Source organism: Protopterus annectens, chromosome 5.part1 (assembly GCF_019279795.1).
Source record: "Protopterus annectens isolate FY-2018-M chromosome 5.part1, PAN1.0, whole genome shotgun sequence".
In the NCBI taxonomy this organism is placed as follows: Eukaryota; Metazoa; Chordata; order Ceratodontiformes; family Protopteridae; genus Protopterus; species Protopterus annectens.
Genome location: NC_056736.1, coordinates 715,469,680 through 715,487,128, shown reverse-complemented (window position 1 = coordinate 715,487,128; position 17,449 = coordinate 715,469,680). Strand labels below are relative to the sequence as shown.

General features: G+C 46.3%; 1 protein-coding gene across 2 annotated transcripts in view; it reads right to left on the bottom strand.

Annotated features, from left to right (window-relative positions):
• Nucleotides 1–17,449, bottom strand: part of CLNS1A (chloride nucleotide-sensitive channel 1A) — a 502,722-nt gene that overhangs the window by 101,485 nt on the left and 383,788 nt on the right. The window contains exon 6 of one of the 2 annotated variants that reach the window (XM_044073344.1): nt 17,090–17,156. The exons of the other annotated variant lie outside the window; for it this stretch is intronic. Coding sequence (XP_043929279.1) covers nt 17,090–17,156 — 67 coding nt within the window. The remainder of the gene's footprint in view (nt 1–17,089; nt 17,157–17,449) is intronic. 2 annotated transcript variants of the gene reach the window in all.

Sequence of the window (17,449 nt, the reverse complement as noted above, 5' to 3'; positions counted from 1 at the left end):
ATCAGACACCTGTGAAAAAAACACCAGCTAATAGTATAAAGGCAGGCGCAGCAAGGCTGGGGAGGAGAAGAGATTAAGGAAGGATACTGAAAGGCTGACAAAGGAGAAATACAATTATCTTTGTTACCCTTAGTCTGCAGACAAAAGCCACGGTGGTACAGCGGTAGTGTTGTTGCCTCACAGCAAGAGGTTCTCCTGTTCGATTCTCGGCTGGAGTGCCTTCTGCGTGGAGTCTGCATGTCCTCCCTGCAGTCGAGTGGCCTCCGAAAGACATACGTGAATGGGTGCGCCTTCGCTGAAGGTCAGGCTGGCAACCTGGCACCATAAAAATCTACTGACAATCATTAGCGGACCGGAGTTCTGCTGTGGTGACCCCTAACTGGGAAAAGCCAAACAACCACCACCCTTAGTCTGCAGACCATGAAGCCTCCACTAAGTGGACTACAGCCAATTCATTCCCTAAGCGTGGGAAACCCCCCTACTTGGAAGTTCCCTTAAATCCACAAAAGCCGTAAGGAGGGCCTGTCATTCAGGAAAGTAGCTGGTGAACTATGTGCTTGCATTGCTATTTTTTGTATATATGAACCCATTCGGGAGGGGGAAGAGCTAACTATCACCACAGTGGCTCAACATATTTCATCAAGTACTCCTGCATGCTCACCCAGAGGCTAGTGCTGTTACCAATGGCTTGGTCAGCTGCAGGCCTGTTTCCAGGTAACATCACCACCATGATCCTTCTTTAGAAGATGACTCTATCCCCTCCCTCCTCCTCCTCCCAGACAGGATGGATACACCTATCAAGTGTCCTAGCCTGCTACTCAATCTAGTTACCTTGGCTGTAGTCAGAGCTGCTTCTTCATCACTGGAAAAGTGAACACAATAGTGACAGCCAAGATTCAATGAAGCAAATGCAAAGTAGTACACTCGGACCATAAGAATCCTAATGTGAAGCATCAGCTGAAGAGCAGTGGAACTGACAGAAAAACAATAGGAAAAGGATTTGCGGTAAGCAAAGTGGTTTTAAAACTTATTCATTTGAAGTGATAGGTGGCTAGATTAGCTTTCACACATTTCTTCCTTATTGGTGCTTGAACAGATCTGCCTTAAAGTCTTTGCTAAATTTTAACATACCCCACATGAAGTTAGAGATGTTTTCTGGAAGGCAGTGAACTTGAAGCCTAATTGCAAATGTGAGATGGTCAACCAAGTGCATCTGAGATCACAAGTTTTAGTAACACTGCCTGGGTGTTCAGTCAGGACGCAGTCAAGTGTTGCATTAGTACCGGAGGATTTGATCTAGTGAGTGAGTTGATAAGTAGAGTAATGCAAACGAGACAAAGGTGATTTAGAAGTTATGTACTCACCATAACGTTCCATCTGAGTAGGTGACTTCATTTGGATGCAACCTGTGGGTATCGGATCCGACCTCGGATCCGAGCCGGCATTTCAAAAGCTTTAGGCTCAGAGCTCCTAGCTCCTCCCTCTAACCATAATCCCCTGCCAAGCCCTAACTGACCTCAGATTGAGTTTGCCTATATAATACTAAAATAAAAGTATCTAAATAGATGCATAAACTCTCGTTGTATAAAGGTCAGGGGGGTGGAGGGGGGGGAATGGTTGCATCCAAATGAAGTCACCTACTCAGATGGAACGTTATGGTGAGTACATAACTTCTAAATCTGAAGTAGGCAGACTTCATTTGTCTGCAACCTGTGGGACAGAGTCTCCAGCTACCTAAATCTTGGGCGGCCATCATGGAAGGATGTTCCGGAGCACCGCTGAACCAAAGGATGCTCTTCCCCTGGAAACAACATCCACCTTATAATGAGAAATAAAGGTATGAGATGAGGCCCAAGTGGCTGCCGCGCAGATATCATCCAATGGTACTCGGGACTTAAACGCGGCTGACGTGGAAACTGCCCTAGTAGAATGAGCTGTAACCCTTTGAGGAGCAGGCCTACCTGAACTGTCATAAGCCTGCAGAATACAATTAGCAATCCATCTCGATAGTGTGACTTTGGAAACTGCTTTGCCCAAAGCAAATTTAGCAAAGGAGACGAACAGCTGATCTGATTGTCTATGACCAGCCGTTCTGTGAATGTAAAAGCGCAATTGTCTATGAACATCTAAAGAATGCAGCTTATATTCTCCTTTGTTTTTGTACTTGGGGAAAAACACAGGTAAGTTGATTAATTGGTTAATATTAGATTCCGAAGAAACTTTTGGAAGAAAAGATGGATTGGTCCTGAGGCACACCCTATCTGGAAAGAATGAAAGGTAAGGCGGTTTGATGCATAGAGCCTGAAGTTCCGACACTCTTCTGGCTGATGTGATGGCTACCAAGAAGGCAGTCTTCCAGGAAAGGTACTTTAGATCTGCAGAAGCTGCAGGCTCAAAGGGAGGAGCAGTAAGGGCCTGTAGAACTAAGGATAGGTCCCAAGGTGGTACAGCTTCTTTGACTGGTGGCCTCAACAGAAAAACTCCTTTGAGAAAGGTCTTACAAAGTTTCGCAGTCATGAGGGGAGCTGACTCATGACCCATATGACAATGGGAAATCGCTGCCATTTGTACCTTTACCGTGGAAGAACTAGCCCCTTGATGAAAGAGGTCTGTTAAGAAATCCAGCACCGCAGACATAGGTGCTGAAAAAGGATCCATACTTTTCTGGACCGCCCAAATAGAAAACCTTTTCCATTTGCTCCGATAAACCTTCCTAGTGGAAGGTTTATGAGCCGCCACTAAAATGGCCTTGACAGGTGACGAGATACCGGGAGTCCTAATCAAGGATGGAACTGGAGCAGCCAGGCTGCCAATTTCAGGGTGTGTAGATTCGGGACCGGAAGTTCTAGAGGATGGGAGATGAGATCCGGGATCGGATCCAGAATCCAGGGCGGAATCACTTTGTGAGACCATACATAAGGGAACCAGGGTTGACGAGGCCAGAACGGGGCAATGAGAATCATTCTGCTCCCCAAACTGTTGGCTTTCTGCAAGAGCCGCTGCATCAGAGGTAGTGGAGGATAGGCATAAAGGAGACCGGGAGGCCAAGCATGCACCAGAGCGTCTCTCGGGGATTCCCCAGGTGGGGGAAGTAGAGCGAAGAAACTGTCGCATTTGGCGTTTGAGTGAGAAGCAAAAAGATCGCAACAGGGTTGCCCCCAGACGGCAAAAATCTTCTTCGCTACCAGAGGACTGAGAGACCACTCGTGCGGGAAAAGAATGGTGCGACTGAGCTTGTCCGCAAGGATGTTGGATTTTCCCGGAATGTGCGTTGCTACAAGAAAGCGTTTGGTGAAAATTGCCCATTCCCAGACTCTCATGGCCTCTCGACAAAGAGGATAGGACCTGGTTCCTCCCTGCTTGTTGATGTACCAGACTACCGACATGTTGTCTGTCTGGATCGCAATAGTCCCCGTAGGAAGAAGGCTGTGAAGTGCTTGCAACGCTAGGAGCACCGCCCTCATCTCCAGGACATTTATATGCAACGAGGTCTCCGAGGTGTTCCACGTGCCTTGGACAATCTTGCCCGCAGAATGCCCCCACCCGAGGCAAGAAGCGTCCGTGGTCACCGTGGCTCGGGGGAATGCTGCACAAAAGGGTCTCCCTGCTAGAGGCTCCGGAGACTGGAGCCACCAGAACAGGGAGTCCTTGCATGCCTTGCTGACCGCTATTGGGCTGCTGAGAGAGGAGTATAGCGGGGACCACTGGACCTGTAGGGTCCATTGAAGGACCTTGCATGTGTAAGCGAGCATGAAGAAGTGGAATAGCTGCTGCCACTGAACCCAGGGGCCCTCAGGACCGAAGCCGCCATCGGAAACGGTTGTAGGAGTGCTGTGATATGACACTTCAGGCTGGACAGCCTGTCTGGTGTGAGGAAGGCCTGCATTGATCTTGTGTCCAACCTTCCTCCTATGAAATCTATAAGTTGTGTGGGGTGCAGTAAAGATTTCTCCCAGTTTATGGTGATGCCCAGCCTTGGGGCTATAAGGAAATAGTCTTTGGCTGAGTACAGTAGACGCCTTGATGATGCCGTTAGGAGCCAGTCGTCCAGGTACAGAAAGACCTGTAATCCCTGGAGTCTCAGGTGGGCCGCTACTACTGCTAGTACCTTGGTGAACTCCCTGGGGGCAGAGGTGAGACCGACGTGGAGGACCCTGAACTGGTAGTGGCTGGCTCCCAGCCGGAAGAGAATCAACCTCCTGGACCGTCTGTCCATCCGAATGTGGTAGTATGCGTCCTTGAGGTCGATAGAGCACATCCAATCGTTCTCCCGCAAGAGGGGGAGTATAGATTGTAGGGTGACCATCCGGAACTTTTGCTTGGTTACTGACAGGTTCAATAGGGAAAGGTCTAAGATCTGTCTTAAGTCCCCCGTTTTCTTTGGCACCAAGAAGAACCTGGAGTAAAACCCTGATCCGGTCTGATCTCGGGGGACGCGCTGGATGGCTCTTTACTAGCAGCTGCTCGATTTCGACAGCTGCTGCCTCCCTTTGGTCGGGTGGTACATCGGGGAGGCTGCGGAATCTGGGGATTTTGATCAGGGGAATGGTATAACCTCTGGATATCACACGAAGCACCCAACAGTCTGATGTGATGGACTCCCAAGAAGTCAGGTGCCTCGAAAAACGCCCCCCCCCCCCCGACTGCCTCCAGAGACGGACAGCCGGGCAACCCTTCAGGGCTGTTGCGTGGGTCTGTCAGAGAAAGGTTCTCTGGACCCAAAGTTTCTAGGAGCCCCCTGCCTCTAGGACGGCGACCTCCCTGTCCTCCTCTGCCACGGAAGGACTGGTTATCCGGAGCAGGTTGGGACTGCTGCGACTTCCGCGGCAGACAGCATCTTCCCGTCCTTCTCGCTCTGGACTAACGTTTCGCGAACAGTTTTGCCAAACAAGGCAAAACCATCAAAGGGGGCATTCGCGAAAGTCGCCTTGAAGGGCTCTGCGAAATCACAGTGGAGGAGCCAGGCCTGACGCCTCATGACTAGGCCCGCTCCGCTAGCTCTAGCGGCTCCCTCGATAGCGTGAGAAAGTAGCCGCATAGACGTATTGGAAACCGCTCTAAGAGTGGCCATACGGGTTGAATACACTTGTTTGTCCTTACCCGATATGGACTCTGGGGGGGATGCAGCGTACTCTTTAATCAGGTCCCGCTGCATCCTAACATGTGCCATGTAGTTCAGCGCTCTCAAAGAGAAAGTTGCTGAACTAAAAAAGTACAGTTTTGTACCTACCATAAATGTAGATGTTCGAAGATCCACATTGCTGCAGTCCTTACACTTGGGTAGTCCGCTGTCCTCGGTCGGCCCGAATATCAAAGTATAAGGCTGACGGCGGTCAAGGCGCATTTGACTGACATCAGGACGTCAGGGTACAAATGCGCATGACCGACGTCATATCCTCAGTCTTTTCTTGCCCCAGATGTCAGAAGACCCTAAAAATAAAGGTCAAAAACCAAAAGACAGCAAACCAACAACCAACCATCCTAGCACTAAAAATATGTACAATATATACAATATACAATATACACCCAATTGATCACCCAACCCACACAACCGCCTCTAACTACAGAGGGAAGGAGGGAGGTAAATTGGACTGCAGCAATGTGGATCTTCGAACATCTACATTTATGGTAGGTACAAAACTGTACTATGTTCTTCATCTCACATTGCTGCAGTCCTTACACTTGGGTAGAATCCCAAAGCAGAGGTAAGGGAGGATGGCCAAATTATAAGGAAGCAGGAGCTGCCAAAATGCCCTGCAAAACAGCAGTGGCAAAACCAGCCCTGGATTTAGAGTAAAGCGGCAGGTGATAATGCCTGGAAAAAGTATGCACTGAACTCCAAGTAGCTGCCTCCAAAATATCCTTAGTTGCCACCCCTCTCAAAAAAGCTGTCAGTGGCAGTAGCCCTAGTGGAATGAGGCCTAATCCCAGCTGGAACTTCCTTGCCATGATGGGAATAACAGAAAGCAATGCAAAACCCAATCCACTTTAGAAATAGTTTGTTTTGACACAGGCTTGCCCTGAGAACTCAAAGCAAAAGAAACAAATAACTGCTGAGACTGCCTGAACCCTTTAGTTCTGTCCAAATAATATCGCAACTGCCTGTGTACATCTAAAGTGTGCAAAATCTTTTCCCCTTTATTTTGGGGATTTGCATAAAAGGTAGGCAAATTAATAGTTTGGTTTAAAGCCACACTAGAAACCACCTTAGGCATAAAGGAAGGATTAGTACGTAAAGATACCCTATCCTTATGGAAAATTAAGAAAGGCTCAACTGCCATAAGGGCCTGCAACTCAGAAACCCTTCTTGCAGAGGTAATAGCCAACAAAAAAGCAGTCTTCCATGATAAAAACTTTAAATCAGCAGTAGCTGCAGGCTCAAAAGGTTGTAGAGTGAGTTTCTCCAACACAAAATTGAGATCCCAAGCAGGAGTAGGAGCTCTTCGTGGGGTCTTATATTCTTTGCCTCACTAAGAAATTGCTTGAACAAAGGATGAGAAAACAATGGTGGGTCACAGTCATAGTGAGCCGAAATTGCTGCAGCATGAACCTTAATAGAAGAGAAGGACAAACCTTTGTCCAGTAACTCAGTAAGATATTGAAGAGCCACACTTAAATTAGGCTCAGAAACATCAAAATCCTTTGCTGCACTCCAAAATAAAAATCTCTTCCATTTTTCTGCGTACACTTTCCTTGTGCTAGGCCTTCTAGCTTCCAAAATAACATTCAAAACTTGCTGTGGAAGTGGAGGCCCACTATGGTTCAAAACAGAATATGCCAGGCTGTTAGGTGCAGAGAGTGAAGCTTGACATTGAGCAAATGACTGTCCTCCTGAGACAATAGGTGTGGAATCGAAGGCAAAGACCATGGAGGCTTCCGTACCAGGCTCCTCAGTAATGGGTACCAATGCTGTCGAGGCCAATCCGGAGCTATCAAAATCATCCTTGGCTTGTCTTGTCTGGCCTTTAGTAGTACCTTTGGGAGGAGAGGCAGAGGCGGAAAGGCATTCACATGAAGATTGCTCCAATTGAAAGAAAGAGCATCCACTCTCCAAGCTGTGGGATGAAACCTTTTTGTGCAAAACTTTGGCAGCTGGTGGTTTAGTGGGGAAGCGAACAGATCTATGTCTGGAGTTCCCCATGACACTGTCAATTTCTGAAATACATGAGGATCCAGTTTCCACTCGTGGGGATCCATAATTTGTCTGCTCAACACATCTGCTAAGGAGTTCTGTGCTTCCGGCAGAAACCTTGCCTGAAGATTTAGCTGTAAACTGAGAGCAGTCTCCCACAAAATCATTGCTTGCCTGCATAGAGGATAAGAATGTGTTCCGCTTGCTTGTTGATGTACCACATGACAGTTGTGTTGTCTGTTAGAATCAACACCTGCCCTGGAAGAAGTAAATCCTTGAAAGCTATTAATGCAAACTGGACTGCTAACATCTCTTTCAAGTTGATATGTAGATGTTGTAGTCTGGCAGGACACTTGTCTTGTATCCACTTTCCATTCAGATGAGCTCCCCAAGCTTTGTCTGAGGCATCTGTCGTTAGAATCTGACTCGCCTGTGCGCGGGTCACAGAGAGTCCCTTGTTTAGGTGACATTCCTGAGCCCACCACAAAAATTCCTTTTGAATGCAAGGTATTATTTGAATGACAGTGTCCAAATCCTGGCAGTGCTGTGTCCATACATTTTGAGATACCATTGTAGCTTCCTCATATGCAGTTTGGCATTGGGAAGCACCAGAATACAAGATGCCATGAACCCTAAGGCTTGAAGGACTGTCCTTGCAGTCAGCCCGGACTGATGAGACAACTGATGAAAGTAAAGGGAAAGATTCTTTTGTTTGTCCGGGGTCAAAAGGCCATCTGGGATGCTGTATTCAGTCTCACACCCAGAAAGCACATGTCCTGAGAGGGTACTAGACTGGACTTTATTTCGTTCACAGAATACCCCAGGCATCTTAGCACTGCTATCACATACTCCAAATGAAGAAGAAGCTCGTCCCTTCCTTGAGCCAGAATCAGGCAATCGTCCAAATAGGGATAAATCTGTATTCCTTTTAACCTGAGGAAAGCTATCACTGGAGCCAGAACTTTCGTGAACACTCTGGGGGCAGTAGATAAGCCAAAGGGCAATGCAGAGAACTGATAATGAGAAGTCCCAGCTCGAAAACGCAGATACTTCCTGCAACTCAGTCTGATAGGAACATGAAGATAAGCCTCCTTGAGTTCTAAAGTTACCATCCAATGATCTTTGCCCAGCAGAGGTAAAAGCTGCTGTAACGTCAACATTTTGAACTTGGGAATGTCCAGATAAGTGTTGAGGATAGACAAGTCCAAAATTGGTCTCCACGTGTTCCCTTTCTTTGGTTCTAGGAACAGGCGAGAATAAAATCCTAGGCCCACTTCTGGCATAGGGACCGGCTGAATGGCCCCTATTTGGAGTAACAGAGAAATTTGCTTGTGAGCCTCTATTCTTTGTGGAGGAGGAACGTCTGGCATGCCTTTGAAAGGAGGCAAGGTATGGAAATAAAACCTGTAACCGTGGTGTATGATATCCAATACCCATCTGTCTTGGGTAATTAAACTCCAATTTTCTTTGAAAAGTGCCAACCTTCCTCCCAAAGGTGCTGCCAGACGAGAAGGCTCTGGCAGCTGAAAAGGTAGGTCATTGGGTCTGTTTACGAAAGGACTGACCCCTGCCCTCACCTGAAGACTGTGCAGGAGAACTCCCTGTTCTAGGCCTGAAAGAGCCCTGAGCTCTGCCCCTACCACGTCTAGATCTACCCCTAGACTGGGAATCATAAGAAGGATACATCCACCCCTTAGTAGGCCAATTTCTACTAAACTTTGGAGGCTGAACCTGCAAAAAATCTTTAACAGTCTGCATAGACTTGGCCTTGTCTTCCATTTTCTTTAAAACTGTCTCAACAGGAGAACCAAACACATCAGATTGTAAAGGAGCATCTAAAATCCTTGTTTTAACATGGTCAGATAAATTCTGATCCCTCAGCCAGGCGTGCCTGCGAAGAACTGACCCAGTGGCAGCCACCCTAGACGAGGCCTGTACAGCATCAAAACCACATTGCAAAGAATGCTTACCCACCTGTTCAGAAACAAGTACTAAATCTTGCAACTCTTTACAATCAATACCTTCCGCCAGAGCATCCACCTTAGACTTCAATTGTGAAAGGAGATAGTTTTGGTATTTTAACATGTGAAACTGGCAATTCAAAGCCCGCATAGCTAGAGTGGAAGAAGTATAAACTTTCTTTCCCCATCTATCCAAAGCCTTGGCCTCTGTCTGAAGGAACCGGATTCTTGACAACAGAAGCCTTAACACCTTTAGGCCCCTGACTAACAGTTTCTGGGTCTGCCCTAGGACTCTTAAAAAGATACTTATGAGCTTCAGGCACCCTGTAATATCTATCCGGTTTAACAGGAGCAGGAGGCAAAGAATCAGGATTAAGAGAAGCCTCTGCAAAAACATCTTCCACCACATCTAAAACAGGAGGAATAGCCAAAGGCCTATGCTGGGGTAAAAACAAAAATTCCCTAAGCCTTTTCCTGGAATCAGAGAAGTCCTGACCTTCCCACTTAAAATGCTCCCTCATAGAATGAAGAGTTTCTGAAAAAGAAAAATCCTCAGGAGGAGAAGCAGAAGGAGTAGAATCATCCACATCAGAGTCAGAATAAGGAGAATACTCCTGCAAGTCTTCAGCCGAAGACTCTGAAACATCCGAAGCCTGCTCAAAACTCCCTGGCTCAGGCTCCACCCTAGGTCTCTTATCAGGAGGGGGCAAAGAACTCCTAATCAAAGTAATCAAATCTTCTGCCATTTTAAGCATATGCTTCTTGGGCACAGTTCCTGAAGAACTAGGGGAGACACCAACTGAAGCTAAACCTGGCCTGCCTCTGGGAGAAGCCTTGGCAACAGAAGGAGAGGGCCTAACCACCCTAGGAAGGGAAGGGAGTAAAGTAACCTGAGAAGCCCCTTCAGCCTGACCTGCCTCCTGAGAGGCCACATCCTGCAATAACAAAGTCTCTCCCTGGGAACTTAAAGAAATCTCCGGTGGAACCACCGGCTCCACCGACACCTCTAAAGAACCGGCGTCCGGTACAGACGGTTCTTCCAGCCTAGGCTTAACTGCTTTGTCCTTGCGCTTCTTCGAAGAAGCGGGCGTCTGAGCATCCGACGGCATTTTATAATTGCACCGCTTCCCAAAGACTAACCTGGCACAATCCAACCTTCTCTTTATAGTGCGTTTATTGAATCTAGCACAAGAGCGACACCCAACAACGTCGTGCTCAGGCCCTAAACAAGGAATACACAAAGTATGATAATCTCTATGCGGTATCTGTTTCCCACAAGAAATGCAATTATTCACTTTTTCTGACATCCGGTAAACCACTGAGGCAAGAAAAAACTAAAATATTCCCCAACGGGGTACTTCGCCAACTTTGACTCGGTCTGAAACTTCGAAATCGAAAAATCTCAGAACGCCAACCGGCACTTGCAATGCTGTTTCTGCATCGGACCATGCAGCAAAAAAGACTGAGGATATGACGTCGGTCATGCGCATTTGTACCCTGACGTCCTGATGTCAGTCAAATGCGCCTTGACCGACGTCAGCCTTATACTTTGATATTCGTCCCGACCGAGGACAGCGGACTACCCAAGTGTAAGGACTGCAGCAATGTGAGATGAAGAACATCTCGCTTCCCAATGCGATCCATCGAGCAGGACTCCTTGCCCGGAGGATGCATAGAAGGACTCTCCTGTGCCAACTCCTTCTTCATGGCTGCAGCCATCATCATGGCATCTACCGGCGGGCCGCCGGGGGGCTCAGGATATGGTCAGGACGCTTGGGTATAGGCTCAACGGTGTCCAGATCCTTCCATGCTCTGGTGGATATAAGGTCCACCAGAGGATCGGCAGGAGGGGACACCCAAAAGGTAGATGGGCCCGCCTCGAATGCCTCCAAGAACACAGACTCGTCTGAGGAGGCCTTGGGGGCAGACCACCCCCCCCCGATCCTTAACATTTCCATAATATCTCCAAAGGAGATGTCTTCTGGGGGTGATCTTTGGGAGCCCTCCCCTTCATCCAAGTCTGTGTCTTCGGTAATGGACTCTGGGGAGTCCATGTGCCTCCTTTTGCACTTACGCTTCAGAGGCACTTCCTCGGGGGGACTGTCCGAGGAGTCCTCTTCAGCAGCTAGATGTTCCAAGGGAACTACTTGGGACATCGAGGCGGGCTGTCCTTGGGACCGGCTGATGGGAGCCTGACCCAACTGCAAGGGAGTGCAGGGTGGAGTCGTGGCAGGGACCGGGGGTCCGGTAGTCCTCAACAGCGCCCTTTCCACTACGTCGAAGGTCGAGGGGGAGCCAGCTTCTCTAAGCCCCGAGAGCCGACCCCCACTCGGACCCGACGCACGAACCGGAGTCGGAGCCGAAACCGTCGGATCCGAGAGACCGGTGTGCTCAGATTTAGACGGAGCCGAAGACACACCAGCTCCCTCTGATCCGAGGCTCGGCCCTCAGCTCAGAGAGGTCGGGTCCGAAGTACCCGAAGCACTCAAGGGATGGGTCGGATCCGAGGTGCGCCGACCTATCGGATCCGACCCATCCCCGGATCCAACTCTGCCCGGCACCGAGAGCTCCGAACCCAGGGTGTGGGTCGGAGAAGGAGCCAAGGGGGTGAAAAAAAGGGGTCGAAGCCCCTCCCGGATGGGGGGGGGCTAAGAGCACTCCCATTTGCATTTGGGCCTGGATGAAATGTCTCATCATCCGGTCCATATCTGCTTCGCTCATGGAAAAAGTGGATCTAGATGAGGCCACCGAAGCGGACCTAGACAGCCGCCTCGGGGACCTCACAGAAGGGCTAGCCTCCTCCTCCTCGGGCCCAGAAGAGAACCGAGGGGAGTGGAGCCGAGAACCGAGGGGAGTGGAGCCGAGGAGGAGATCTAGAAGACACAGGGGAGGCCCGTTTAGACAGAGGAGCTGAACTTGAGGTCTCGGCTCTCCGTTTATGGTGCCTCTCCTTGTGCGTCTCCTTTTTCTCTTTCTCCCTTGAAGTCTCCCTCTCCTCCGGCTTTTTTGAGGGAGGTTGAGTCCCAGCCGGGGGAAGGGGACCACAGCACCCGCTGAAGGCTGCTGACTAGTAGGGGCAGAGGCCGGAGCCGCATCTGGAGGGAGAAGTCCCGCCAGAACAAGCTTCGACCTCCGCTCCCTTAAAGCTCGGGGGTTGAACCCTGCACAAATGGTACAACCAGATGATAGGTGTTCAACCCCCAAGCATTTAACGCACCGAGTGTGGCCATCCGCTGGGGACAGCTTATGGCCACACTCGGTACATTTAGAGAATATTGCCTTATGGGCTTCAGACATCTTAAGCCCTAACAGGCCTAAAACACACACAAACACCCAAACTACGCAAAACCCGAGAAAAATTAAAAAGATAGAGAGAGGAAAGCCTAACACATACACTTCTAACTAATCAAATTAAAAAAGTTAAAGTTTTTCAAAAATTTTCTGTCAAAATTCTTATCTGTAACCAGGAGCTCTAGGAGTCCGTTGCAACTTGAAAGCGGCAAATGAAATCTGAGGTCAGTTGGGGCTTGGCAGGGGATTATGGGTAGAGGGAGGAGCTAGGAGCTCGGAGCCTAAAGCTTTTGAAATGCCGGCTCGGATCCGAGGTCGTATCAGATACCCACAGGTTGCAGACAAATGAAGTCTGCCTACTTCAGATTTATAGTTTAGAAAGTGCCAGTTAAAGTCGCCTAGAAGTGTTTTTTTTTAAGGGATGTGTGCAGTCTCTTTTACAGATGGGGATGATGCATCTTTGTATTCCTGAACTAAGGTACTTGTATTTGAGTACATGGATGGCTGTACACTGTTGGGGTGCAAGACGGCTACTGCTGTCCCCTCACAATGTCTTCTCTAACCAGGTAGAACATGCTTATCTTTAATAACAGGATTTAATCATTTTCCTGTTACATCTACAATGTCTGGTAAGTGGAGGACTACACAAGAGTTAACTTGGGTCTTGTTGCATATGCTTCTAAGGTTAACACTTTAGTCACAGCTCAGCACTCTGGTGCTTAAGTTGTTGTAGAATAGAGTATTTTCAGTTCGGTGGGTAGTGAGCATGTTAATATTAGTTGGCCCCAAGTTGGGGTGTATACCCCCATGTTTGTGGGGTATCTATCTTAAGGGTATCAGTTTAGTTTTAAATTTATATCCATTATGAAGCTTTGAGAATGTAGCCTTTGTAGACAGGTACTTGTGTTTAAACAGTTGGCTGTAGGTAGGGTTGTATAGGTTTGCTGGACAGAGAAAATGCACTGAGGGTTGTATTTTTCTTGTGATGTTGGATACATTTGAAAGGATGCTACATACTTAAGAGTGATGGTTGAATATTAAATCAACTATCATTAGGGACAGCACATCCATGATGTAGAGAAACATGGTACATGAGGCAGATATGAAACGGTGATGGAGTAGGTGTTTGAGTAAAAATAGTATTAATTTAATGTTGGAGGTGTGATGGGGAAGAAAGAGGCAACTGGGAACATTTTTTGAGGAGTGTAATGAGTTAGCCAATTTTTAAAAAAGTCCCTAAAGTGTACCCTTGCCAGAAATACTGGGGGAGCAAATGCCTCCAAGGAAAAGATTCTTCTGAGTGGGACATAGGATCTGAATTGCCTAGATATAGCCTTAAACTTTATTCTGTTGACTGCCAAAAAAAAAAGTAATTGCTAGAAAATGGAAATCAAAATCTAAACCAACTGTATCTGAAGTACTGAATACTATAAAATACATAAAAGAACGAAGAGGGATGCTTACAAAAGGGAAGGGGCAAATTAAATAAAGAAATGGAATTTGTGGGAACAGTACATGCAAAATAATGTTCTGCAGCAGAGACGTTTACAGGAAGGCAGGAACTTAGCAATTTATGTAATGTTACAGCTGAATGACAGTTATGAAGAAAAATAACACTATGTACAATAAGTAAATGGGGCAAACATGTTCATGTTTCTTCTTTCTAATAGCATATGTGTGCTTATGTCTTCAGTGAAGTTAATCTTCAAGCTTTTCCCGGTTAGGGGTCGCCACAGCAGATCACCTGTTAACTCATGATTGGCAGTGGAGTTTTACAGCGTCGAGTTGTCAGCCCAGCTTCCAACCTTCCACGGAAGGCACACACACGCACTCACGCCTAGGGCCAATTTGGAGTATACAATCCACCTACAGCATGTCTTTGGGATGTGGGAGGAAACCGGAGCACCCGGAGGAAACCCACATGACCACAGGGAGGACATGCAGACTCCCGCACTTCAGTGAAGTTAATAAAGGTGCTTAAACAGTATTAATTTAAAAAGACTTAAAGCAACAGTGGTGAATGGGATGTCTAGTATTTCTGGTACAGGTAAAATATAAAAGTTCCTGTAGTAACAAAGACAGATTAGTTACAGTGATAACAATTTAATAGAAGTTTGATGCATGTTAGTTTGCATATCTTTAAAGGAAAGTTTTAATGAGGACGCAAGTGGGACAAGATAGGACGTTATAAAACTGTTGACCTGGGAGGGGCTTTGAGGAAATGGACTAGAACGAGAGCATAGCAGGACACAAATTGCACAGGAGATGATCAATCACTTTGGACCTGCATGAAGTTACAAGATGGCTAGCACCTTCAAAGAACCTGATCAGATAAGTCCTAAGTACTTTAAAAGTAAATGGCATTCTGGATAAGTTACCAATTTACACTGTGCAAGGCAAGTTACTTCTAAAGTAAAGCACTGCATTTTTTAATTAAAAAAATCAATTATACAGTGCTAAACATCTTGGAATTTTTCTTAAAATTACTGCCAAACATCTGATTTCTGGGGGGAGGGGGTGTCGCTTTAAACCAAACAGATTAAGAATCAAAGCACTCACTCTGAAAATAAACTTTTTATAACACCAAAAACAAATCAGAACACACCTGCTGATTTTGTGAAATGTGTTTAACTGAATGTTTCCTGCGCGAAGACTGGGTTTGAGGGCCACTCTGTTCTGCTAGTTCAGGTGGTTAACTCCTAGCAGTTTACAAATTGCAAGCTTGAGAATTCACCAATGGGGAAGCAAAGGATTGGGAAAATTCAGTTAGAAAAGCTAAGAACTGAAATAAATGTTATGCACCATCTGCAAAAACAAGGTAGATACACACATTCTTCAGCGGAGAGGGAGGCATACGTGGAATATCTGAGAAGGAAAATTAATGCACAACTTGAGATCAGATCACAATGCGAATGTAGAACGAATAGCTGGAGTAGTAAGGCATGCAAGGTCAGCAGTTAAAAGAAAAAGATGCTTTCGATAGCATTCAGTCCTAATACTTCAGACTAGCAAGTGCTAAACAATCACCCAGCAATGGAAAGACAGCAGTGCCAGACAATACTTTCATATGCATGTAAACTCATACTAGGCATTATCAAATAACTAGCAATGCTGACAAACAGAAATGTTAACAATTACTAGATTTGACTAGATTCTGCTCAACACTAGAGGGTACTGATATTAAATTGCAGAGTTCAACTGCACAGACTGCTACTACAACATTCAACTTGCCAGCGTACAGAACTGGTGCTGTATACTCTTGTCAAAAGCAGATTGCTTGTATGCACAGAGAGACTATGTTGTCAATAACTTACTACTGCACTGAGGGTGGATCACAGAAGAAAAGGACACGTGATAATCTGTACGGCAGAGTTGCCAGTGAGGTACTGAACCACACTGCTACGATATTGCCTGGGATGGGATTCTGTAGATTGCAGGGTGGGCAGAACACTGAGCAGATACAAGCAAAAGATAGTGAAAAAGTCGATAGTGAAAAAGTCCAGAGTGCTTCAGAAGTACATGACTTTCTATGCAAGGTAATCCACACCATGTAAGCAAGTTACTTATAAAGCAAATCAGTTATCACTTTATGAGATTCCCTATTCTACAGTACTAAAACAGCTGGGAACATATCTTAAAATTATTGCAGTCAAGTCTATCTGATTTGGGGGGGGGCACACTCAAACAAGGATAGCAGCCCAGCTAAACAGTTAAGAAGCAAAACATTCAATTTGAACTAAACCTTCTAACATGAAAAATGCATCCGGGCCTGGTGATCAGTGAACAAATTTAAATGAATATGCTTGCAGTGTATGGATTGGGTTTGTTTGTGTCTTTTGGCTTTTCCCGGTTAGGGGTCGCCACAGCAGAACTCCGGTCAGCTAATGATTGGTAGTGGATTTTTACGTACCGGGTTACCAGCCCTGATGCACAACCTTCAACGAAGGCATGCCCCATTCACATATGCCTCTACACAGAAGACTTTCTAGCTGAGAATCGAACGGGACAACGTCTTGCTATGAGGCGACAACGCTACCGCAGCACCACCACCGCAGTACTGTATGGATTGGGTAAAAGACAATATTCTGTCCTGCTAATTCAAGTGTCAAAAATATGCTGTTTACATTGCAAGCTCGGGATTCACCTGATGAGGCTGATGTGTTTTAACTGTATACATTTGTTGCATATGGACTGGGTACAAGTGCCAATACTCTGTCCTACTTCAGGTGGTTGACTCCTTGCTATTTATAAACTGCAAGCTTGCAGTTTCAACTGGATGACTATTGTCTTCTACAAAGAAGAAACAACCCAGGTGAAAGGTGCTTGGTACACAAGTAACTGCATTTTTTTAATTTTTATGTTCCATGTAGATGTAACGTCAAATGCTATGCTATTGTCTTGCACACAGTTATGTGGCTATCAAGCTGTGAATATATTTGTCTTTTGGCTCAGAAAGAGGTTAAAAGATAGTCAAAAGACCAGTACAGTCTCCTGGTTAATGAACTAAACAAAAACATGCATACATTAAATAGAAATAAAGAGGGTTAAACATGCTTAAAAGGCACACTATACAAAGTGTATGTATGCGGCTGTTTACGCGATTAGGAGCTAAATCTCAAGATGGCCTTTAGGTATAGATGGACATAAACAAATTGCTTGTGCAGGTTTACCCTCATTCTAGTTCGAAAAGCTTGCAGTTCCTTACCAGTGATCAACATCAGCATCTTCAAACTGCCCTGTAAGAGTGCCTGACATATCCACATCCATGCCATCTAGTTAGGGATGTAAAAAGGTAAGACAAATTATTAAGTGCAAGACAGACAAAAAAAAAACAAATAAAAACACTACAGTGCACATGCATCAGTTACTTAACAATTCAAAGTACACTGCTTGAAGATTTGTTTCACAAAGTGCTATTAAAATTAAGCCAGACTAAACAACAGTTTTCTCCTGTTTAGTATGCATAATCTTCATGTAACAAAGATGGCTTCTAGTTAATAATTAATCCCTCCGCCTCTGTCTCAAAGTCTCTTCTTCCTAGACGGTCAGAAATTTAACAGGTCTT